Source organism: Candoia aspera, chromosome 10, assembly GCF_035149785.1.
Source record: "Candoia aspera isolate rCanAsp1 chromosome 10, rCanAsp1.hap2, whole genome shotgun sequence".
NCBI lineage: Eukaryota > Metazoa > Chordata > Lepidosauria > Squamata > Boidae > Candoia > Candoia aspera.
Window position 1 is genome coordinate 3487356 of NC_086162.1, and position 25599 is coordinate 3512954.

The following is a 25599-nucleotide window of genomic DNA, read 5'->3' on the forward strand; positions in this document are numbered from 1 at the left end:
GCGCCAATCGGGCCTTTCGGCGCTCGACCGGAACAGGCGCCAGGCTGAGCAGCAGAGCGCCGAGCGCGCGGAAGCTGATGCAAGGCGTGGAGCCTGGCCGGCGGGGACGCTCCGCGGGAGCCCGGCAGGGACGAGGTTCGCCCGCTCCTCTCCCGAGCCTTCCCCGCCGCCGGGCTGCGTCGCCCCCGCTTTCCCCGAAGGCGCCTGGGAACTGCGGCGGGGGTCGCCCTGAGCCTCGGGGGGAATCCGGGTAGCGGGGCGGGAGGGCTGTTCCGGCCCTGGGCGACGGGCTGAGGGAGCCCCGGAGGCCTGGGATCCCCTCGCTTCAACTGGGGCCCTTCCCTTTCGGATCTCCGAGCTCGGAGAAGGAAAAGGGGTGGGCGCTGCGCTGGGGCTGCGGGAGGGGGGCTTCCCCTCCCCTCCCCTCCCCTCCCCTCCCCTCCTCCTGAGCCTTTCGTTCGGTTGCAGACTTCCAAGCCTGGTTGGTGGATCAGCAGCTGGCGGCGCCATGGGGGATCAACTGACAGCCCAGGAGAAGTATCACCTGATCACCCGGAATTTGCAGGTACTTTGCTCGAATGGGTGAAGAAGAGGCAGTGGGATTCAAGGCGGGAGTAAGACCTCCCGAAGCCCCTTGAGTAGGAAATTAACATTTCCATCCCTTTTGGTCCTCTCCGTGTGGGAATGCTATTGGTTTGTTTAGATTTCTGTGCGGGTTCCATTCTGCTGCTGATCCTAACAAAATGCCTAACGTGAGGTAGCGAAGAGAAGAGGAAAACGCCTGAGTGCCAAAGGTGTTTACAATAAAGCCCACCCATTTTGGAAAGGTATCTCACAAAAAGGCAACCAGGAAAAAAAAAGTTTACCTCTCAGATTTCCAGGATAATAATTCAAAGATTTTGACTTTTTACTTATAATAGCTCTTGAATGCTCTTTTCGCTTTTCTTGTTACTTCCTCCCATTGGTTGTTAACACAACTATAGATAATGTAGTGACTGTAGATACGGCCTTGGTTCCCATAAGGTGTTGTTTTGCCACCCACCTGGATCTTAAAGAATCATTTAATAAACGAATGAACAGTTGACGTACTGCCAGACAAAATGACTGTTTCTGTCATCTTTATGTTGAAGAATGCCTGTGGGTTTCACATACTGTAGGCCCCACAGGTATTGTTGGACAATAGAATTGGTGGAGGGCTACAGACTTATTGGTAATATGCTGACCTGTCAGATAATTGGCAAAGAAAACGTGGAGTAGTAGAGAGTATCTTGTAGAGCTAGAAAACATGGTTGGGAGTAACCTCCCCAATTTGTTTTGTGATAAATGGCTGTTCTGTAACTATTTGCTTGGTTGATAAATGACCTTTCTGTTCAAACAGAACACTCAAGCTGGCTTTCAGTTTTCACTCAATATTTTCAAGCAGTAATATTTTATTCAAAATGAAAAAGATAATGAATAAATTAAAACAAATAATAAAAACAGTTGGCCTGTTCTGAGGTATTTCTTGCTAATTATGAATTAGACTGGGGGCTGTCTGTAAGCAAGGACAGACCTTAACACTTACTTGTGAGAGAAGAGTGTCATTATTCAGGATGGACTTCAGATTACTGTGGAATTGATTTCATTTGGAAATATAGATACATCAAGTAATTTTAATAATGTTTCCTTTTTTGAGGCTTCTGCTGAAGGACAAATGTAGGTAGGCTAGTGGGACCTACTCTTTCAGCTAGAATTTTGAATTCCCAGGGGAGCCAAAGGTGAAGTAGTGATTTAGGTAGGAGACACATATTGATGGTACTGCAGCCTCAGGGCATTAGCCATATATTGGAGGACCTTCAAACAGTCCAGATCATCCAGCAATCTATAATAAATCCTCATAGGTCAGTTATTCCACTGAATGAACGTGGTCTTGTCAGCAGCTTCCCAGGCATTCAAACTCTGTGGTGGCCTCCATCCTGGCAAGGGCTCCATAACAGGGACATACAGGCGTTCCCCAGCAAACAAGTTGCTTTGGAATTGAGTTGTGAATGGACGTTTGAAAATCAAGAAGCTTTCTGTGGAAGAAAAAAAGGAAAATGGCTTTTGTTTAAAGCCACTCATCTCTACATGGGTGTAGCCATCTGCTGTACTGAGCAAACACCGGCACATGGGGAGCAATAAGTATGATGGCAGAGAATGTGTGGTACACAAAGGAGGGGAAGACTTTGGAAAAATGTTGACTAGAGCCAGGAGCAGCGTGTTTGATGGAGACTCAGAGCAGCTGAGGGCTCAGTGGCAGTGGCTGATGAGAGCAGGTCTGGCTGGAGAATCTCTGAGGGGCAGCTTGGGAGGGGGACAAGATCAAGACTCTCAGGTGGATGCAGCAGCACCTGGAGAAGATTGGACAGAGCCGTTGCACCAGAGGCTGCAGGAAAGACTGGGGGGAATAGAGGCACAATAAACAGCTTTGGACTCCTTTCCCTCCCTCCCCCACCTCCAAGTTTTGAAAAAGCCTGGAGTGTTGGCAAGCTTGAAGGTTTTGCACTATATGAGACTCAATGGTTGTATTATTCAGCCAGAACTGTAAATGCTTTAATACAAACCCCTTCAGTCATGCTAGAAATCTGTGAAGCTGTTCTGATCAAAAGAGATGACCCCAGAACAAAGCATCCCACAGAAATTCCATGGAGAGTCTTCCCTGAAAACTGATTTTCCTGCATGTCTACTGCAGGACTGATCAAATAATGGCACATGCTCACTGCAGTGAGGAAGCATCATTAATTGCTCCCTGTAGGGACAAGGGAAGAGTCATGATCAGATCCCTTGGGCTTCCAGGCCAGTTGTGCAATTCTAGTGTTTTATGGATCCTGGGCTTTGGAACAGTTCTGCTGCACTCAAGGCATTTAGCCTTGGCTTTTGGTAAAATTACTGTTCCGGCAGAGATACTGAACAATCCTATTTGTTTGCAGGAGGTTCTTGGAGAGGACAAATTGAAAGCCATCTTGAAAGAGCGGGAGCTGAAGATTTACTGGGGGACAGCCACGACGGGCAAGCCTCACATCGCCTACTTCGTACCCATGTCCAAGATCGCAGACTTCCTCAAGGCTGGCTGTGAGGTTGGGCTGGCTCTGCCTTTGGTTTGGATCCTTTGGCTGTTAGGGAGGAGTCGTGTGGTTGCTGCTGCCATATGGGGCAGGAGGGCCTGTGGCATATCGGAGACCTCTGGAGAGGGAGACGTATGTGCAGAGATGCCAGAGGGAACTGAAGGATCTGAGCCATGGCATGGAAGCAGATGCTGTGTTTCTAAAGGTTTCCCTTAGTGTGTTTCTTTGGGCCTTTCCCCATGTGTGGCTCTGGGTCACTGGATAAACAAAACCGAGCTGCATCTCTAGGGCAGGAGGGGAGGAGGAAGCAGAAGAACAGTCTATGCCTTGATAAAGTAATGTCTCTTTAAGTCAAACTTGACTCCTGCTGACTTAGTGGACACAGTCATCTATTTCCCTTGAACCAAACTATTTAAACTATGGCCTGAAGCTCACAATTGTACAGGAATCCTAAATTATGGGGAATTAACTCCCAAATCACCTCATGTTCTCAGGATTTTTATTCATTCAGCAAATAAAATTTGCTGCAGTTGGTAATGATAACATTTTCTGTAGTGGTCAGTGGGCAGCAATATGGAGTAGACGGGATTGTGATTTTTCAGGTTTTGGGGGAAGGACTGAGCCCTTAGGCCCTCACACTCCAGTTGGTGGGGGGGGGGCTGCACTTGTTTTTAGGGTTGGTGGAATCTCCAGGGCTTTCAAGATGGGCAGTCATTGACTCTGAGTCCCCATTGTTTTCCCTCTGGGGATTTGGGAGAAGGAACAGGCTTAGCCTTCTACCAAATCAGTGCAAGGCAATCAATGGGCATCATGTGGCAACCCATTTCTGGCCCCAGAGCTGCCCAGACTGGATTGGATCAAACCTTGTAGTCCTTCTCCCACCCCCACCCCAGTTTGAGGGTGGTTTAAGGAGTGAAAAGGGTGCCTTGGAGTTGTGCAAACCTCTTTAAATCCCCTCATCCCCAAAACAGGTTGACTTTTCATTCTGGCTGTGGCTGGTTTTAAGGGCAGGGTGATGTCTCTGGCTGCACAGAAACACCACCCGGGCAAGGTAGGAGAGGTTGCCAGCCCTGCATAGCCCACACGCTTCTCTTCCCTCAGGTGACCATTCTGTTCGCTGACCTCCATGCCTACCTAGACAACATGAAGGCTCCGTGGGAACTTCTGGAGTTGCGTACTCAGTATTATGAGAGTGTCATTAAGGCAATGCTGGAGAGCATCGGGGTGCCTCTGGAGAAGCTCCGGTTCATCCGAGGGACCGACTTCCAGCTCAGCAAGTAAGCTTGATCAAAGAGGAGGAGTTTGGGGGGACAGAAGCCGTCCTCCATACCGAGAAAAGCTTTTGCCAGGAGAAGTCCTGGTAAAGATAGAATCTGATGCCAAGGGGGGAAGGCAGATTTTTTTTTATTGTTGCTGCTGTTGTTGTTTAATAAACTTGTATGCCACCTGAGCCCCAACGATTCTGGGCTGCTCACAACAATCAAATGAAGAAATTACAATAAAATCCATAAAAGATAAAAGATGCCATGTGTGACAGGCAAATGGGAGGGAGGAGTCTCGCTCTCCCTCACCAAAGGCCAGGGTGAAGAGTGAGGCCATCCAGATCTCGGGGGGAACCTTGTTCCAGAGGGCAGGGGCTGCTACAGGGAAGGCATGCTTCCAGGGTCCCAGTAGATGGCATTGTTTAATTGAAGGAACCCAGATCATGCCAACCCTGCAGGATCAAATTCACTGGGCAGATACAATGGGAGACAAGGCAGTCCCTCAAGTAACCAGGCCCCGTGCCATGTAGGGCTTTATAGGTGACAACCAGCATCTTAAATCACACCTGGAAGCAAACTGGCACCCAGTGCAGTTCGTGAAGCAGAGGGGTTACATGGGCATACCAAGGCATGCCCATCACGGCTCGTCCAGCTGTATTCTCCCGTGGTGGTGGTGGTGGTGGTGGTTATAGTTTTAGCTGTTTTAACTGTATTTTTAATGGTTTTATTTTCAATTATTTTGAGTGTTTAGTTTTTTATTCTCTTAATTGTGTATGCTGCCCAGAGTCACAAGCATGAGATGGGCAGCTATATAAATTTAATCAATTAATTGATTAATACTGGACCAGTTGAAGCTTCCAGGTGGTCTTCAAGGGCAGCCCCACATTGCTGATCACATTGCAGTAGTCAAGCCATGAGGTGACAAGGGCATGAGTGACTGTCTGAAGGGATTACAGAGAGGTAGGCGATACAAGGGTTAGTGTCAGTGTGTGGGGGCTCTTTTTCAACTAGCTGCAGTTTGTTACTATATGCAAACTTGGAACAGTGGTGAGAAACTGCAGTTGGCTGCAAATGGGAGCAGCATCCAATCTCCTGCTCTTAGCTGGGTGGGGAATGGAAGCAGAGACTGTGTCAACGCAAGGCATGTGATAATGCTGGATTGTGGGTTAGTCCAGGAGTGTGCAGCCTCTCTCAGGCCAAGGGCCATGGTCAGACATTGAGTGGCCTGCTAGAATTGCAGTCCAGAAAGGGCAGGGGAGGGAAGAAGCAAGTTAGGCTTTTTTTTTTTAGATTAAATCAATTTGATTTGATTTTTCCTTCTGTATTTAAAAATTGCTTCTTAAAGTATTTTAAAAATTACAGCTTGGTAGCAACTTTTGAAGGCTCATGGCTTTTGGAGCCACATGTGCCCCTGAAGCCAGAGGTTCTGGGGGTTTGTTGCTGGCTAATTTAGAATTTGCAGGTTGGATATCGAAGAGGGCATACACAGGAGAAGATGCCAGGATCATTACAATTAATAATGAGAATGTATTAATGGAAATTCAATACTTGTAGTGTCAGAGAGATTCCTCCCACAACTTCCGTGGGGAGCCAAAGCATCAAGGAGGGAATTCCATGGAATCAACTTATAAAGGGGTTGCTTCCAGAGAGGGAAATCATTATCTAATTGGGGTTAGAGCAGAAAGTTTGTTATCTCACAGCTCGGGAGAGTGAATAGGAAGAGCTCGCTTGTCTAAGCAGCCTGTCTTCCAGGTGTTAATGCAGTGTTTCTCAACCTTGGCAACTTTAAGATACCTGAATTTCAACTCTCAGAATTCCCCTCCCTCAGCATGGATGGCTGGGGAATTCTGGGAGTTGAAGTCCAGACATCTTAAAGTTGCCAAGGTTGGGAAACACTGTGTTAATTGAAAAATGAGGGTCAGTCACAAGACAAGGTTCCAGGGCAATCCATCCACCTCAGTACCTAAAGCAGCCTCCCATTTTTCTTTTTTCTTTTATAAGAATTTTATTAGATTTAAAGCAAAGATAAAAACTACAAAAAAGAAAAAAACTACAAAAAGAAAAAAAGAACTAAAAAGATGTGAAAAACATGAGAAGAATTTTTTTTTTAAAGATTGCATAAAGAGGTGACTTCTGACTTTCAACAAGAATACGCAGCAATTTCCATAATCAATCCCTTGTTCTATATCAAACCAAGATCACTATTATTTCTATAAATCATTCCATTAGCACATTATAAAAATCACTAAACACAATTGCTCTTTCCCCTTATATTAAAAGAAATATATAAACCTCCAAATCAACTCCCCCCCCAACAACATTTATTATTTCCTTCCTACCACTATTCTGTGTATTTCGGTCCACTATAATAGCCTCCCGTTTTTCAAAAGACTTTCAGAAGACCCCTCATGCATAACAGAAGAGTAACAAAATAATGGGCATGTACTTTACTCAGTAGTAATGGAATTTAACAAATGTATTATAAAACTCTTCTGTTATGCATGAGGAGTCTTCTGAAAGTCTTCTGAAAAATGGGAGGCTATTATAGTGGACAGAAATATACAGAATAGTGGTAGGAAGGAAATAATAGATGTTGTTTACCTTTGGTTATGATATTGGCCTGGAATAGGGAGGCGGCGGGGGCCTTGGACAGGATCACACCTGTGCGGCCTCTCTTGCCTCATCTCACCCGCACTCCCCGTGGTTTACGGAGGAGTTGCAGGTTCTGAAGAGGATTAAGAGATGTCTAGAGCGCCCCTGGAGAAAGACAAAGAGTAAATCTGACCGAACACAAGCTAGTGCCGCCATTAAGGCCTACCTTGTGGCGGTAAGAGCAGTGAAATGCCAATATTTCTCCACTCTTATTGCATCCGCAGAATGCTGCCCGGCGGCCCTGTTTAGGATTACCTGATCCCTCTTGGGTAAGGGGGATTTGGTGATCCATTTACAGGGTCGTGCGGAGGAGTTTTCTGAGCATTTGCAGAATAAAATCGCTCAGATTCGTTCTAAGTTGGACTCTAAGCGGGAGGCACAGTCTGGGGAGATGCCAAGGGGACGTACTTAACCTGTTATCCGGGAACAGTTTGATCCTCTTGGGCCTGAGGAAGTGGACAGGATCCTCCAGACTGCAAATGCAACTACATGCCATCTTGACCCTTGACCCTCCTGGCTGGTAAAATCGGCCCGGGAGGTGACTTGTGGTTGGCTCCAGGTGATGGTTAATACATCCTTGAGGGAGGGGGAGTTTCCGGCTGCCTTCAAGGAGGCGCTGGTACACCCCCTACTTAAGAAGCCATCCCTGGACCCTACTATACTGGGCAATTTTCGCCCTGTCTCCCACCTTCCCTTTTTGGGAAAGGTGGTTGAGAAAGTGGTTGCGTTGCAGCTCCAGAGGATTCTGGAGGAAACGGATTATCTGGACCCCTTTCAATCAGGTTTCAGGCCAGGATATGGGACAGAGACTGCATTAGTCGCACTTATGGATGATCTCTGGCGGGAGCAGGATGGAGGGAGTGCATCCATCCTGGCTCTTCTTGACCTCTCAGCGGCTCTTGATACCATCAACCATGGTATCCTTTTGGGTTGGCTCAGGGAGTTGAGGGTGGGTGGCGTGGTTCTGCGCTGGTTCACCTCCTTCCTCCAGGGTCTGTCCCAGTCGGTGTTGATAGGAGAGGAGAGATCTGACCCTCGGCCCCTCCATTGTGGGGTGCCACAGGGTTCGGTTCTCTCTCCTCTCCTATTCAACATCTACATGAAACCGCTGGGCAAGATCATCCGTCACCATGGGATGCGGTATCATCAATATGCCGATGATACTCAGCTATATATCTGCATCCCGGGTGAGGTAAGTGATGCGGTAGCTGCCCTCTCCAGGTGCCTGGGGGCTGTGGGGGCCTGGATGGGGAGCAACAGGCTTCAGCTGAACCCTGGTAAGACAGAGTGGCTGTAGGTTAAGGGCTCTTCTGTATCTGGGAAGTTATCATCTTTAGTTCTGGATGGGGTTGCACTGCCCCATTCAGACCCGGTGCGTAATCTGGGGGTCCTCCTGGACTCACGACTCCTGCTCGATGAGCAGGTGGCAGTCGTAGACAGAAGGGCTTTTGCGCAACTTCATGTTGTGCGCCAGTTACGCCCCTTCCTGGAGTGAGAGGCCCTCCGAACAGTCACTCATGCCCTGGTCATCTCCCACATAGACTACTGTAATGCGCTCTACATGGGGCTACCCTTGAGGAGTATCCAGAAGCTTCAGCTGGTCCAGAATGTGGCCGCACAAGCAGTTATTGGTGCCCCAAGATCAGCACATGTGACACCACTGCTGCATGATCTGCACTGGGTACCAGTTTGCTTCCGGGTCCAATTCAAGGTGTTGGTTATCACCTTTAAAGCCCTACATGGCATGGGGCTGGGCTACCTGAGGGACCGCCTCTTCCCCACTTCATCAGCCCGTCCCACCCGGTCGTGCAGAGAGGGCATGCTGAGGACCCGTCTGCAAGAGAATTCCACCTGGCGGGGTCCAGGAGGCGGGCCTTCTCTGCAGCGGCCCCCGCCCTCTGGAACATTCTGCCCCTGGAGCTGAGACAGGCCCATTTGCTCCCAGACTTCCGGAAGAACCTAAAAACCTGGTTCTGCCGCCTCGCTTGGGGTGGGAGGGGCACCAGTTCATCTTGGGGGTGGCTAGTATCATAGATCTCTCCCCAACAAACAAGATCTACACTGCTTGGATTTTATATTTTCTACTGTATATTTGTTTTATTTTATAGAGTATTTATATTGTAATATATGTGTTTTAACTTTGATTGTAAACCGCCCAGAGTCCCCTTTTTGGGAGAGATGGGCGGTGATGGAAATTTGAAATATAAACAAATAAGTAAATAAATATTTAGATTTTATGATAACAATGGTTGAACTTGACACATTTGAAATCAAGTCACTGGTTATGTCCATTTGTTGTCCAAAATATATTTGGAAGTTTTAGGATTGCCACCTACTATTAAATCTCTAAATTTTATGAAGTCTTCTTATTCCGTTTGTGTTGGACAACTGTATCTTTATGGTTAAAAAAGCAAATACTCAAGAAATGGGGGAAAAGTCATTTCCATCTTCTCCAGAGTCTAATGAGAGTTTAACATTAAGATTGCGATTCTGATAAATTTGAATTAGCCACTATTAATTTCTTCCTTCCAAGGAGGATTGGTGTTGCTCTAGATGACAAAAAGTCTAGTGCTAACTTAATTGTACCAGTTGAATAGCATTTGAGTCTCTGATAGTGTAAATTCTCAACTGAAACAATAAAAATGTTTTAAATTTATGCCTAAACTTTCATTAATGCTTTTGTTCATACTGTATAACTTGTTTGATCTTGGATTTTATAATTATATATAAACAAAGAAATAATTATTTGCCTAGTATGAAAGCTGGGCCATAATTGCATTTTTAAAAAAATGTCCAATCCTTTGTACTAATTGTTGCTAGATATTTCAATCCATCTGGACCAATATGAAATTCAATAACTTTCTAAAACTATGTGATTCTTATCAGCATAAATTAACATAGCATATAATTTTTCCATACTTGCCATTGTGTGAGATTTATAATTGAGTTGAGATATTCTCTATTTGGTCTCCTAAGAGAAGCATGCGTGTAATCTACAAACAGGTTAATTATGTGATGATCTATTTTTATACTGATGTTGAATATTCTTATTTTTTTCTAATATTCTGTGCGAATTCTTCAAGAAAAAGACTGTACAAATCAGTGCACATCAGCATTCTTGTTTGATATCTTAGCGTATTTGAAGAATTAAATATCCCATTCATTTGAGCCAGCAAACGTAAGGGTCAGCCACCCGTTTGATAAAGGTCTATATATCCTGCCAACCTCTGCAGTCCCGAGGCCATTTGTATTTCTGGCAAAGTAAGAGCATTCTGTCACACCGACTTACATCCTTTCTGCCTAGGGAATACACTCTGGATGTTTATCGACTGTCCTCTGTTGTCACCCAGCATGATGCCAAGAAAGCTGGCGCAGAAGTGGTGAAGCAAGTGGAACATCCCCTCCTTAGTGGCCTTCTCTACCCGGGGCTGCAGGTACTTCACAATAACCCTGAAGTAATTTTCAAGGTCCCACAGGAGGTCCTTGAAGGTAGAAAGAGACATTCACGTGTTTATCTGTTAAAAAAGCACCATCTGAGTTTACACTAGGTGTGCAGGGCCTGGCACGTGTAGAGCAGTAAGAGGAGTGCAAACGGTCTGCTTTTAAGTCCGTTAGAAGTGGTCCAGCCTTGGACTTACCCAACCTCTGTAGAGTAGGAACATCCCAGGATTTGAGGGGCACACCTTTTTGAGGTGCATGTGTGGATTGATTTCCCAGCTGAGTTTCATTTGCAAATGTTCCAGGGTCAAAAGAATAGGAGGAGGCATAAAAACTAAGGCATTGATTAGGGTTGAACATTTTGATGAAATAAAGGAAACGGTAAGCATTCGTGTTTCTTCGTGGTTAGCCTCTGGAACTCACTGCCTCTCAGTCATGGCCACTGCGTATGGAGTCCTGTGAAGAATGAGCGGGGAGCGCTCTGCTGAAGGCAGTGGGTGCCTGAGGGGTCCTGTCGTCTTGGTGTTCCTGCAGGCCCTGGATGAAGAATACCTGAAGGTCGATGCACAGTTTGGAGGGGTGGATCAAAGAAAAATTTTCACGTTCGCGGAAAAGGTGAGAGCAGGGGCGCGCCCCTTCCCAGATACTCTTCCAAGCAGCGAAGGACTGCTAGCCAAAGTCCCGTGGCCCTTGGTTGTCCTATCGTATCCCACGGTTATGCCACGATATTTCCTGGGCGCTCTTGCTTCCCCAACAGGGATGCACACAACTCCCTGGGATGTTCTCCCTGCCCAGAGAAAGGCCGAGTGTGAAGGCCCTGGCCCGGCCGAGCCCCTGGGTTTCAGGCAGACAGGGACCTTCCTTTGGCAGCCGGTTTCCCCTCCACTTCGACCCCCTTCTTGGAGTGAGTTCTCTCGAGTCGCTTCATCCACTGAGCCACCCCCTTTGAGCCCCTGGATCAGTTGTGTGTGATCCGTGTGTGTGTGTGTGTGTGTTTTTGTCTCCCTGCTGTAGTACCTTCCATCCCTGGGCTACGCAAAACGCATCCATCTAATGAACCCCATGGTGCCCGGACTGACGGGCAGCAAAATGAGCTCTTCGGAAGAGGTGGGTTCCCCGGCAACCCGTGCCTGTGGGTGGGAGAGCTGTCCTGTGGGGGAGGCCTCCCAGGTGTGCTCAAGGAGCAGGTAATCAGTCCAACTGGGTGTACGGGAAGGGGAGCCACAAATCAGGTAAAATTACACGGAAAGCATACTGAAGAAATGAAACGAGGAAAAAATTAAAAACTTGAAGGAAGGAAGAAGAAACTGATACCCAAAACCATGTTTTATCATAACCACGAGACAGTTTTGCTGATGTTAAATTAACAGCCTCATTTTGCCAAGCAAAAGAAGTGCTTGCCTGTCTGCCTGAACGTATTTGATAAATTCTTACGTAACTGTGGAATCCACCCAGTTAAGTGGCTGCTCTTTAAATCCAGTATATTTGATGGTGCCTGGAATGTAGCGTAAAGACTTCCTTGCTTAGTGGCAGAGGAGACCTGCAAGTTCTTTAGGCTGTTGTTGCGCAGTAGATGCAGGACAAGTGGGACCTGCAGCAAAATGTTGCAGGTGGGTGCTTGGGATTCTGGCCAATCATTCACACAGTCAAAATGTAATGAAGGAGAAAAGGTTGGGGAGTGATACAAGGATTCAATCAGAATCATGGGGTAGATATTACGCACATGATATTAGCCCTGTAATGCAGTGTTTCTCAACCTCGGCAACTTGAAGATGTGTGGACTTGAACTCCCAGAATTCCCCAACTATGCTATGCTATGCTGGCTGGGGAATTCTGGGAGTTGAAGTCCACACATCTTCAAGTTGCTGAGGTTGAGAAACACTGCATTACAGGGCTAATATAATTACACCCTATTCAAACCCTGTCATGATTCCTCTTCTTTATTTAAAAACTCCAAATAGTTTTGAGGCTTGTGTACAAAGACGCTAATTTCTGAGCATCTTCTCCCCTTTTTCTCTTCCTTTTTAGGAGTCTAAGATAGATCTCTTGGATAGAAAAGAGGATGTGAAGAAGAAGCTTAAGAAGGCTTTTTGCGAGCCAGGGAACGTGGAGAACAATGGCGTCTTGTCCTTCATCAAGCATGTGCTCTTCCCTCTCAGATCAGGTGAAGGCTCCCAGGGGACCAAAGGCAAGAGGGTTGGCATTGGGCCTTGAGGAGGTGGGAGAGGAAGAATGAGCAATCTGGCTGGGAGCTCAGGGGCTGTTTTCCTCCTACACCTTCTCACTACATTCTCCCAGCTGAAATAGGAACCCTCAGCAGCAGGGATAGCTGATTCATGTGCCTGGCAGCATTCTGGGATCCTGGAGCAGGGGGGAAGGTCTCTTTACAGCAGTAAAAGAAGTCAGTGGTGGACCAAGTTAGGGATCTCTGTGCGAGAGTCCATCTGCCATGTAGCTAATTAATTCAGTCAAACTCCATCTTCTTGTAACTTCAGCTTTTAGCATAGTCCTTCCTGTGGAGATAACAGAAATGTAAGTCGTCTTCCTCTTCGACATGGTAGTGCTTCAGGAAATGCTGTTGGGTGCTAATTGTAGCTCTTCTGTCCAGGCTAAACAGGTTCTTCCCTCCTCCCTCACTGAAATTATTTTCCACATCTGTCTGCCTCTGTGTCTTTTGTGATTTGTCTACCACCTTCATCAAGTGAGCAGCCTGGATTGGTCATAGTCCTCCAGGTGAAGTTTGGCCTAACACCCAGGGCTCTGAAATGAACTGTACATCTTTTGGACTCAGGTGAAGAACCTGTTTGGCCTGGAGTCAGGTGAGGCCAAGAGTCTGGTGGGCATCAAGAGAAATAATTGTGGGCTGTTGGGATGCCCAGTGTCACCCTACGCGAGGGAATAGTTTGAGGATGCTGGATACTCAGTGTGGACTTACGTGTGTGGCTGCCTCTACAGCTCTTGTTAACAGATATCTTCACTTTTTGGCAGAATTTGTGATCCTTAGAGACGAGAAGTGGGGAGGAAATAAAACTTACACGAGCTACGGGGATCTCGAGAAGGACTTTGCTGAGCAGGTAACATCTGGAATGGCTCCAGGGTCAGAAGGACTGGGGTTGTTTGCTTTGGGTTTGCCTGTTTGATACAAACTCTAATTTCCTCCCCTGCGCTCATGGAGAAAATTTGTGCCATTTTGCTAGTTGTGCTTTGCTGTCAGATGTTTGGAAGAAAACCATCGTTCATTCTGCATGCTTAGTAGGGTTGGATTCAGAGTCCAAACTGAGTCACAGAGAGGGATGACTTAGAATTGTGTGTCACATCCTTCATATACCAACAGTATATGCAAGTCAGATTAATGCAAACACGGAAGTTTTCTTATAACTTGCATCAGGTTGATGTAGAACAACAGAGGACCAGTTTGCATATAATACTTTGAAATGGTTTAGAATTCTAGCTTATTGGGAACAAGCAGGTGAGTGGTACGTATTGCTTGATATCTCTCACCTGGTTCCTCTCTCCAGGCCAGATGAATCAGGATGCGTACAGTTTATTCAGTTGTAAATCAACCTGAAATCTCTGGCTTGTTCTTTGTGAGGGTTGAGGCTGCCAAAGTGGGAAGCAAAGAGACTAGACACAATGGTTAAGCGCAGTGCAAGTGCCCTCCATATTCCAAACTCTTACCACAAAAGGTGGGAGGAAAGATTTTGTAATGATTGCCTATCCTAACAGACTCAGACTCACAAGCAAAAGCTTAAGAATATCTGGTTTATTAAAGAATAGCACGCAAATACAGAGAAAGCTGAGAATGAACAAAAGCGCGCCAAATACAAACTAAAAACCCTCGGCTCAAACGTAATCCCTCCCCTCGCCCAACCGTTTCAGATTCCCCACCCCAGGTGCTGGTAACGAGTTCTGCTGATCTCCTGGGAAGAAAACCTTGAACACAGTAGATAACCCAAACACATTCCATTTCCCTGAAGACGGATAACAAACCCAGCAGAAGGAGTTCGCAGCCCCCTCCCAAACAGAACACGCATCAGCAACTTAACTTGACATGCGAAACGTTATGATGTACAATGCACATTGAAACGGTGAACATGACAGATTTAAGCTCTGGGATTGATTTATTCACATGCCCAAAAACTCTTCAGTGGAGAGGGTGTCCACTAATCATGAACGTCTGTTGAATTAGAGTCGGGGATCATGGGGATTTGTGTAGTTTGCATAATAACATCACCACATATATGACATTATGCAATTGATGTAAATCAGCAAAAAAAATTGGACTGCTGCATGGAAAGTCCATTGGGTCCAGTTTTCATAAATCTTCTTTGTCAATATTACTAGTTTGCCATAAAGCTATTTTCTAATCATGCTGAGTCCTTAAAATTCTGTCGTTAGCTAGTTACTGAGTGCAGGGAGTTGAGTGTTCACTACCAACAAGCTTATTCAGTCACAGCAAGCCAGAATTCTGAATTATTATTATTATTATTGCTGAATCAGACAAATACCTTTCTGTGAAACAAATACTTTCTTTTTAAAACTGTTCGGTGTTTCATAAGTAGCCTTCTAGCGAGGGCACATGGAGGTGAATATGCACATTCCTCCTTCATTCAGTTGGTCTTGTGAAATAAATCCTTGCTTTGTTGTCCCCAGTGTTGAGAAGGGAGGCACAGACAGAGGAAAATGACTAAGACTCCACAAGGCAGGACAAGTAGGTGGGTGTTATGCAGACAGGCGGCATCCAGGGAGGACTAACTCGTTCTGCTTCTTCCATCTCGTGAGCAGATTGTCCATCCTGGGGACTTGAAGAACTCTGTAGAGGTGGCCTTGAATAAGCTCCTGGATCCCATCAGAGAGAAGTTCAGCAGCTCACAAATGAAGAAACTCACCAGCTGCGCGTATCCTGACCCATCCAAAGCCAGTAAGGGCTACGAGATGGGCGGGAGCTCCATCTGGTCCAGCTTCCATGTGCCAAGTGGGCAGGATGCAATCTGGGGTTGGGGCTTAAGGCTGGACATCCCGCTCCTCCAAGAAAGCCCCACCCCCAGACCTCCTCCATTTCTCTGGGCAGCAGGAGGCGAGAGCTGCTTTTCTTTGCATTCTCCGGTGTGGAGAAAAGTACTTTGTGCCAGAAACCATGGAAAGCCTTCCCCCACAGGCCTGCACGGAGTGGCTCATCTGTGGCATGGGCTCCCCCATGAGAAAGGGTGGCTGGCAAGAGCCGTGCCAAGGCTTCTCCAGGAAGCTTCCAGCAGCTCCTGGAGCATCTGCTTGCTGAATCATTCCTCAGCTGGGGACGGGCTTGGCAACCAGACCAGCAGCACTGGGGAGAAGGAGGGACCGGCCGGCTGGATCGAGGATCGTGGGGCAGTTTGCTCAGCCTTGCCTCCTCTTCCCGTGTCTTCTACACACCCCAAAGGCAGTGAGGGAATCTGCTTCTTGTATGCCCATGGGTTGGATTCCTCTCTACGCCACCCTCCACTGCCACTTTTCCTTTTCGCTCTTTCCCTTCCTTACTGGCCCATCACGCAACTGCCTGTGTGAAGCGCCTGCGTCCTGAGCTTCACACGGCCCTCAGTTCACAGAGGCCAGGCTGGTTCGGCTCAGCACCCCACAGCCCCCTGTTCCTTTTTGAAAATCCAGGCCCCCTAATAGAAGCCTTTCCTTTCTCTGCTGTTTTCTTGCAGAATCTGCTGTGAAAGGCGCCACCAAGAACGCTGACCCTGAGGAAGTGGTGCCGTCCCGAGTGGACCTCCGGGTGGGCAAAGTGCTCAGTGTGCAGAAGGTGAGTGCCACTCCCACCATTTGTGGGTGCTTGCAGAGTTACGTCTGCCACCCTGGAGGCTCTTGTTGAAGTTCCCACGGCTGGACCTGATGGGGCTGTTCTGATGCCTACAGCATCCTGATGCTGATTCTCTGTACGTGGAGAAGATTGACGTGGGGGAGCCTGAACCTCGCACAGTGGTCAGTGGCCTGGTGGAGTTTGTGCCCAAGGAAGAGCTCCAAGACAGGCTGGTGGTGCTCGTTTGCAACATGAAGCCCCAGAAGATGCGGGGAGTGGAATCCCAGGCCATGCTGCTGTGTGCTTTCAGGTTGGCAAAGGAAGTGGGGCAGGATAGAAGGGCTCAGGCTTGGGCGGAGTTGGGGAGAAGACAGCCTGCTCGTGGAAGCCTCTGCCATTTGTACTCATGGGCATCCTCCCCCCTGGGTGCGTTCTTTCTCCATTGTCTCAGTTCTGGGGATCCCTGCCAAGTAGAGCCCTTGGACCCACCAGCAGGCTCCTGTCCTGGGGAACGAGTGTTTGTAGAAGGCTATGAGAACGGCCAACCGGATGATGAGCTGAAACCCAAGAAGAAGGTGTTTGAGAAGCTGCAGGTGAGCAGAGAAGCTCCGTCTTGGTGCAGGTTTCCACGGAGTCCTGAGGAGTATCCACCCTGACGGTTGGTCACCCAAACAATTCCCCTTGCCTAGGTGTGCTGGAAGAGCCTCGCGTGGCTCAGAGTGGTGGGTGGCAGCATTGCAACCAAAAACTCTCCCCACGACCCGGGTTCGATCCCAGCGGAAGCCGGATTCTCGGGTAGCCGGCTCAGGTTGACTCAGCCTTCCACCCTTCTGAGGTCAGTAAAATGAGCACCCGGCTTGCTGGGGGAAAGGTAATTCTGACTGGGGAAGGCAATGGCAAACCACTCCGCTCTATAGCCTGCCAAGAAAACATCGCGGAAGCAGCTTCCCCCCAAAGGGTCAGACGTGACTCGGTGCTTGCACAGGGGACCTTTCCCCTTTCACACACAGGTGTGCTGGGCATCCTAAGGCTGGCTGGCGCAGCCTTTGCAGAAGGGCTCGGGGGCAGTTGGAAGAGCCTGGGGTTATGCATGGGGCTGCCTATTGCAAATCATGCTGGAAGGACAAACCTAATACATTTCCTACGAAAGAGTGGGCTGGAGATTCCTGCTTTAAGTGATGCCAAAGTGCTGAAGAATATCAGCACTTTGCACAGCCCATTAATTCTTTGCTCCCTTCGGAGAGGAAAAAGGAAGTGTTAGAGATGGGAGACACTGGAAATACTTCATAGCATTATTTCCAGTTCTGGATTAAGAACAGTGAGGTTGGATGTCCTGATCCACTTTTGATGGATGTTGTTAATTGGAGAATGGCAGATTCAAAGTAATTAGGTTGATTGTGTGGAGTTAACAGTGTGACATATACTCTTGCTCAATCTTGCCTGTTGCATTCACACACAATGCTAGGTGCTTTGCTTATTTCTTCATTTAGGGAAATTTGTGAAAGAGAATCTATTATTTACAAATCACAGCAGCTGAATTCATACATCGCACCAACTCAGAAGGCCTCTCTGGCTTAATGTGGCCTCTGGAGTCATTCCAGCAGTTGCCATCAAAATGTAACTTTAATTGTAGAAAAGAAGGAAAGTGACCTTGGCGGAGTTATGCCAGCTCAACAAGGTACACAAAATTTTAAGTCCACAACAGACTAATAATATTTGGAAGAAGCTCAGACAGACAGTAAACAAAGTTATTTTGAGTTTCTTTCTCACATCTGCTTCAATCTCTGGACTGTGTAATCACTTCTCCAAGTCCCTCCTTAAATGGCTCTTTCCTACCATCCCCAAGATCAGCTCGGAATTCCTTTGCCAAAGGGGACCCTGCATTTCTGCAGTTGATTTTTCCCCAAAGGTGGGCTAAGAAAGAGTGACTCTTCCCCATCACTCAATGAGCTTCCAGGGCCAAGGGGGACCTTGAACTTAATCCTCCCATCCTAGCCAAACTTCTTAACCCTCCACACTACACCAGCCACCTGTTGCAACTCAGGCTCTGTACCACCGTGCCTAGGAACAAACTGTCTTCGATGTCGGGCCCAATGCTTATCTGCCCTTTTTCTCCCCAGGCTGACCTCCAGGTTTCCAAGGACTTTGTGGCCCAGTGGAAAGGGAAGAATCTTATGACTAATCTGGGGAACCTGATGTGCAGATCTCTGAAAGGGGGCAGCATCCACTAGAGCCCCCGCCTGCCACTCTCCTCCGCCCCATGTCGTTTCCTGCCCATCGCTCTTTTTCTGTGCTTCATTGGCTTCCCAGGCAGCGATCGTCACGCAGCTGTCCTTGACCCAGGAAATCATGAACGGGCTGCTGTGTGGTCAGAAGGGAAATCAGCTTCTGGCGGTGGCTGGAGTGCTGGGACTCCTTCCTCTCGCAATGTGACAAAGGTCTGTCTGCATTGGGGAAGAAAGAGCCAGTTGCTTCATTTCACTGACTGTTTGGCGAAGGTGACGAATGCCTCTCCCGTGCAAATGTCCCGGGAGAACAAGAAGCCCCACCATTGAGACTGATCTTCCCTCTGCAGGGAGTCACTTCCCCCAAACGGCTGCAGCCTTACTTCCAGGTAATAGGGAGGTCTTGCTTATGCAACCTCAGCTGCTTCTGTGGAGCTTGGATCCCGGCTGGCCAGCACGTCGGAGAAGAGCTCCGTCAGGTTAGCAGACCAGTTCGGCCCATTGTGAAATCATTGAATGAAACGCTGTCACGTTCATCTTGAAATACAGCGCTGCCTTTCCAAACGAACTCATCGTGCATCAGCTTATGGTTCTTTGAATGGTAGACGAGTTTGTTTGTTAGTTTATTACTCAAATCTAATTACTGCCCATCTCCCCCAAAAGAGTTGCGTTCCAGATATAAAAACTTTATTCAGTGTCTGGGCATAGAAGGTTTTTGTTGTGTTCTAGAGTGTGTTGGCAAACCATATTAAGAAAGTAACTGTATTAGGCCATGCATGGTCACATCTTGGCCCAAAATAAGCTGTAGGCATGGAAGTGGGTTGCAGAAACAGACAGACCACAGGTGTTCTCTGTCGAGTGTCCGGGACCTGGTACCTTACAAAGCGCAATGATATTTAAAGCATTTGAATGGCCTGGCATGGTGTCCCCTTTTTGTGGACAGCAACATTACACAAAGCTCCGAAAGGGAATGGGAAGACAGAGGAGTTAAGGACAAAAGAGGGAACAGAATTCAAGGTGGTTTGCACCAACACCAGCCCTAACTCTGCTCTTCCTGTCTGTGCAAACTGTCCCGGCTTTCACCCCTTACATACACCAACTTGATTCGTTCCCTAACCCACTTTATCACTCTTTTTCTATATCCACAAACACAAATGTTCTCACATTCATACATTTGTCAATGACCTGATGAAGAATAAAAATGCCCTAGTCCCCCTCAGCCTACTCATCATAAGGAGAGCAATAACAGCACACAGGTAGTCCTCGCTTAACAACCACTCATTTAGTGATGGTTTGGACTTACAACAGTGCTGGAAAAACCTACTTACGACTGGTCCTCACACCTATGACTCTCATAGCATCCCTGCGGTCACATGATCACACATTGGGCACTTGGCAACCGGTTCTCATGACCATCGCCGCATCCGGTGGTCACATGATCACCATTTTCAACCTTCCCGGTCGGCGTCTGACAAGCAAAATCAGCAGAAAATGGGGAACTGTGATCTGCTTAACGACCATGTGGTTTGCTTAAAGCCTGCGGTGATTTGCTTAATGACCCCCACAAAAAAGGTTGGATTCGCTTAATGACTGCCTCACTTAGACCAGAATTTTGGTCCCAATTGTGATTAAGTGACGACTACCTGTCCTCCGAGGCAGGGCATGCTTTGCACGTGGGCTCAACAAGCTGCAGAGCTACTCCACAGGCACACCGTACCTCTAGTTTAGCACTTCTCCAGTTAAACTATGCACGCTTACAGTGTTACCATTTTTCTAGGGTCTCTGCCACACATTGGTCAGTTAAGGCCTCCTCATAACCCTTTCTCGTCACTAGAGCGGGTGCACAAATATAGACCAGCGGTTTAGCCATGCCCATACCTTATGTGGCAATCTCTGCTAACAGCACTGGTCCGTTTGGGCACTTTTGGGTCACTGTGTCACAAGTGTGTTTTCCTCAGCATGCTAAAATCTTCCTGGCAGACCAACGTTTTGCTGCCCACCTTCTGCCAATAAGGAGAGAATAGTTGAAGCGGTGGTCTTGTGAACAGTAGCGTACAGGTGTGGAAGCTGGTTATTAAGCAAGAGAGGGATAGTAATTTGAATTATGATTTGGAGATTGTTATTAGGAGTACCATGCCCTGCAGCAGTTACTCCTAGACTAATCAAGGCTGGCAGTTCCTATGAGGGGATGCTCAGCATGCTGTGGGTATGTGCTGTGAGCAGCGACGGATGAGGGAAAATGGCTAGCAAAAGGGGAAGGTGCTGGCTAAGGTGGGTGGATGGTGGATGGTATCCAGGAAGTCTGTAGAGCAATCTACTCTTACTGAGGACAGATTCAGGTGGGCATTCAGCCAGACAGATACCAGGAGTTAGACCTGAGTCAATGGTATGTAACGTTAATTTCTGTTTCCAGTTTTGGGAACGCACGCAGCTCCCTTGCTAAGGCTGGAAATACTTAACATTTAGATTTTAAGTTTCAGAGTTGGGTGAATTCACGTTTACTTCCTTGCTGGTTATAGAAGCCCTTGAGAGTTTTAGGTGCATTCTAACACACGTTTTGTCTTTCCCATTGGCTTTGTTTACCAACCTGCAGGAGAGTAATTCTTGACCCCGAAAAGCCTCTGCAGCTTTTGTAGTTTTGAATTGGCATAAATCTGAGTTTTTTGGAATCTTAGGATGAACTATAGTATTTGTTCTGTGACTCCAGAAAGGCTGTGCTTCCCAACTACCAGAGCCATAACCACGTGGCTCTTTTATTGTGGACCCAGGTGCTTTCGCTTTCATTCCTTCTAGTCAATGTTGACTGCTCGGACCGCCCGCAGTTTTCTTGGCAAGATTTTGGAAGCGGTCTGTCATTGCCGCCACCTTCATACAGCCAAGAGGGACTAGCCCAAGGTCACCTGGCTGGCTTCATGCCTAAGGTGAGACTAGAACTCAGGGTCTTCCAGTTTTAAGGACCTAAATTCTGCATTTGTTAATGCATCAATTTATTAAGGCAAGTACATTAATGGAAGAGTAGAGGTGGAAATGCTTAAAAACAGTTGCCGTTAAGTCTACGAGCTGCACTTGGCATCAGTCAGGCATCTCACCCCGACATTTCTTCCATCCGTACAGAAGTTGATGTAATCCGCAATAGAGGTTTTGCCATTTTGTGTTCAGTGGAGAAGCCAATCTCTTATAGCGTCAAAACAGCACGATTGTCCGGAATATGTGCCATTTAACCCCCAATGATGGGATGCGGTGGCGCTGCGGGTTAAACCGCTGAGCTGTTGATTGGAAGGTCGGCGGTTCGAAACCGCGCGGCGGGGTGAGCTCCCGTTGTTAATCCCAGCTCCTGCTCACCTAGCAGTTCGAAAACATGCAAACGTGAGTAGATCAATAGGTACCGCTTCGGTGGGAAGGTAACGGCGTTCCGAGTCATGCTGGCCACATGACCCGGAAGTGTCTATGACAACGCCGGCTCCAAGGCTTAGAAACGGAGATGAGCAGCGCCCCCTAGAGTCGGATTCGACTGGACTTTACGTCAAGGGAAACCTTTACCTTTACCCTAACCCCCAATGTAAATTATTTCAGAATTGTCATGCCTTTAAAAAAGAAATAGCCCAGGGCTCACTTGGGGCCTCCAGATCAGGTTGAGGCAAAGGTTTGGGGGGGGGGAGGGGGGCAAAAGCGCTCTTTTCCAGCATCCATTCCCCTTTAAAATCAAACCCTCCAAAACTTGGCCAATTTTTTCCATTTTGTGGGGTTTCTAAGAAGCAAAATGGGTATCTGAAACCTCTGTGAAACTTTTAAGGCACCCATTTCGCCTCCCTATTAAAAAGAACAATTGCACCCAAAGAGCTACAAGCTTCTATCCAGTGTCCCCACTTGCCCCCCCTCAAAGCGGCTGGAAGCAAACTCGCTGGGCCTGTCCAAGGGGCTGCATCCGATCTACTTTTCCTCAAATTGTCATCAGGATTCTACAACCAACCCGAGGTGCTGCTTGAGCCCATTTCCCCAGCTGGGAGGAGGAATTTCACCCAGCAGCCTTGGGGACTGTCCAGAAAGTCCCAACCACACAACTGTAGCCCTGCCCCTTTTTACACATGTTGCACATACAAAGGATTTTAAAATGGGCAGAGCTTTGTGCCGTGGTACTCACCATCTTGACTTTTTTGACCCCTCCCCCCCATGACGGCCTTGCAGCCTGGCGCTGCTGCTCTCCCCCCGGCCCTTGGAATCTGGTCCTCCTTTTCCCCCATTCGGGGGACCCAACATGCCCCACCTCTTGTCATACCACAGGCAATAAGTAAGAGAGTCAGCAAGCAAGCTTTTAATCATACATTTTACAAATGCACATTAATCTTGTTTAAAACAGAATTGACCATCTTTTTTTCTTTTGAAAAAAGCAACCCTTCCCTTTCTCCACCATGGTGGAAATCAAATCAAAGGACCCACCCCAGGGTTTTTCAAAGTGTAGACACCAGCCACTGCTGCTGCCCAAGAACAGAAAACAAAAGCAAACCGGGGGTGGGGGGGTGCAGCGTTGATTGGTAGGTTGGGGGAGAGACAAAAACAGACGAAACTTTTTGGTCTTGATTGCAACCGTGACGTTCCACCCTGCTGGCTCTCCACGAGAGCGGCCAAAGTCAAGATGGTGCTGCGACCACCATCCCAATTGTTTTCTTCCCCATCGCCCCGATGCCCCTGCTCTTCGTGTGCCAGCTGAAGAACGAAGCCCCAGCTTTGCACTAGCAATGCCGAGCTGGGTCTCCGTCACGAAATTAAAACCCTGACCCCTGTGAGGATGGTGGCAAGCCTCCCGGGGTGGTGCCCAGCAGCCGAGGGCCCGGGGGGACATTTGCCACCTCAGGCACACGTGGTTCTTTGGGAAGGACCCCAGGAGGGAGGGGCACGAGGAGGCAGCGGTTTCCTTCTGCAGAGGCTCCCCACGAGCAAACTCCCCTCTGGGGCCGAGTCAGCACCACCGGCTACCCTCTCAGCCCACCCTGTCAACTATGAACACAGTTAATCATTAGTCTGAAGAGCTAACTGCGCCCAGCTCTTTTCTTGCCCTTCTAGCAGGAGGCCACAGAACCACCCTTCTGGTCCCCAGCCACATCTGCCCAGACTGGACTGCCTGTAACAGCCCTAACCTCCGTCATCCCCAGCCAGTACGGCTATCAGCCAAGACCGTGGGCCTTGCAACTGATCTGGCAGCTGGAGGGCCCCCGGGATGGCAGAGGCTGCCCTTGCCCCATTCTTGGTGCCACAGAGACCTCTGTGCAGGCCAGTCCCAGCGGAGACAGTCGGTGAGCCACTGCTAGCCATGCCAGGAGTGGGGGGGAAGACCCCCTTGCTCCTTTCTGTCCTTTTGGCAAGAACGCTGCAGACACTCCTGGCAGTATCAGGAGACCCCAGTTCACCCCGCAGAGTGTTTCTGCACGAAGGCTTTCCCTTCAACCTGCTTTGATCTGAGCGGGTTTTGGGACCCAGAGCACCCAGGGCTTCTAGCATGAGCTGCTCAACACTCCCACTCCCAGCCACCCCACAGAAGGGCACCTAAATCAGATCCCATCACCCTGCATCTCACTGTGCCCATCAGCAAGGCATGGGCAAATTCACCACAAATAAAATACAAGTGCAAGCGCCCAGGTGACGTTATCACTTGGATTTCTTGGTGGGTGGGAGAGAAGGAAAGGCCAACTTGAAGAGACCCCACCCACCCAATTTTCCAGTGGATCCTTTGTCCTCATGACAGGAGACTGGAATGTTTTGGTGCAAAATTCAGTGTTTTGCTCTCTTTTTTTTGGCAGTGAAGAGCTACGTTCTAGATTGTTGCCTCCACTTGCCAAGCCTCAACAATGTTTTGTAAGCTGCCCCCACAACCACTGCAAGGCAGCGCAGAGGTTCTCCCACCCCCACGAGGCGCTGCGACAAGACCACACTCACGGCCCAGGCAAGGCAATGGGAACAGCGTCCAAAACGGGCAGCGCAGACAGACTGGAAAAACTCTGTCTCCGTGGCTGCGCCATCTGCCCACAACCACCATCGTCCATGCTGCCATTTGTGCTTTAGCAGGTGCATGCGGGGGGGGGGTATTCCCTACCAGCACCCTCCACCCAGCATCAGCCATTTCTGACAGCCACCATCTGCCCGCAGAAGCCCGGCTGACGCTGGGGATTAAGAGCAAGGCTGCCCGACGGGGCCTCTTCCATCCACCCTTTGGAGCCTGGGCCCAGCACCGTTCAAGAAGGCTGAGCAGGACTCTTCTGCAGTGGCCGTCCCCATCATGTCCTGCTGCTATCTGAGAAAGTGCTTCCATGCCACGCAACTCCAGGTGTGCAAGCACAGGCCATTTTCTCCCCCCAGCCCAATACACACAGAGCAGCAACAGACAATGCAACCAATTAAAAAAAAAGGCATCTTGTGGGGGGGAAACTGCGACAAGCTGCTTCAGCTTTGACCGTCTTCCCTGCAGATACCGGGCAGGATTAAGTTGTCTTCATCTTACGCTTCCTTAAGCTGTTTCCTCACGCCAAAAAAAGGGGGGAGGGGGTTGAACACCACCAAGCCAAGCAGGACTGATGGTGCAAGGTTCTAGTCCAGGGGAGATGGAATTGTGGAAAGGCGATGTGCTCCTTCGTCTCCAGGTGGAAGAGAGAGCCATATCGCTGAAGAAATCCAAACCAATACCACTGTTGCATAAATATCAAGGCCATGAGAGACTAAGGCTGTGTTGTTTTCTTCGGTGTCACTGGATCAAAGCTCCTCTTCTGGCCCTAATGAGGTCCCTGAGAATATTTTTGTTTTTAAATCCCTGTATCTTACAGGCACGTGTACCGCAGGGTCATCCTTCACGCCACCTCCTCTTTTACGTCTGCAACGAGAGAGCCAAGTTACTTCAATTTCCCAGAAGCAGCATGAGATTTTGCAGCAGAGTTCAAGAGCTTTGTGCCAAGCCTGCCTCTCTCCCAACTTTTGCTACTGTTGCTGTTGTTGATTTATTTGATTTATATAGCCTCCCATCTCACATACGTAAAATGGGCCCAAGCCTGGCAATTAGTGGCCAACGAGCAAACCCACACCGTGGGCACCAGGGCAGAGGGAGGACGTCCCAGACAAAATGACGTTTGCAGGATGACGTGTTGGTGTGTGGAATATCAGTTGTGAGCTGA

The 25599-nt window shown here is 48.4% G+C and overlaps 2 protein-coding genes across 6 annotated transcripts in view; one reads left to right on the forward strand and one right to left on the reverse strand.

Moving 5' to 3' along the window:
• The window catches only part of YARS1 (tyrosyl-tRNA synthetase 1), a 277651-nt gene extending 258641 nt beyond the window's left edge, over positions 1-19010 (forward strand). Inside the window, exons 1-14 of one of the 2 annotated variants that reach the window (XM_063311720.1) lie at positions 39-135; positions 469-565; positions 2949-3095; positions 4185-4360; positions 10302-10431; positions 10970-11050; positions 11450-11542; positions 12464-12599; positions 13424-13509; positions 15221-15356; positions 16123-16220; positions 16334-16527; positions 16669-16810; positions 18338-19010. In XM_063311720.1, coding sequence (XP_063167790.1) covers positions 509-565; positions 2949-3095; positions 4185-4360; positions 10302-10431; positions 10970-11050; positions 11450-11542; positions 12464-12599; positions 13424-13509; positions 15221-15356; positions 16123-16220; positions 16334-16527; positions 16669-16810; positions 18338-18448 — 1587 coding nt within the window. In that variant the 5' untranslated portion in view covers positions 39-135; positions 469-508 and the 3' untranslated portion in view covers positions 18449-19010. Of the gene's footprint in view, positions 1-38; positions 136-468; positions 566-2948; positions 3096-4184; positions 4361-10301; positions 10432-10969; positions 11051-11449; positions 11543-12463; positions 12600-13423; positions 13510-15220; positions 15357-16122; positions 16221-16333; positions 16528-16668; positions 16811-18337 lie in introns of those variants that run through there. The other variant, XM_063311719.1, reaches the window with a different exon arrangement.
• A 3725-nt stretch (positions 19011-22735) lies between these two features.
• The window catches only part of NHSL3 (NHS like 3), a 61469-nt gene continuing 58605 nt past the window's right edge, over positions 22736-25599 (reverse strand). For 3 of the 4 annotated variants that reach the window (XM_063311710.1, XM_063311712.1, XM_063311713.1), the window contains exon 7: positions 22736-25301. In XM_063311710.1, the coding sequence (XP_063167780.1) occupies positions 25279-25301 (23 nt within the window). In that variant the 3' untranslated portion in view covers positions 22736-25278. The remainder of the gene's footprint in view (positions 25302-25599) is intronic. The other variant, XM_063311711.1, reaches the window with a different exon arrangement.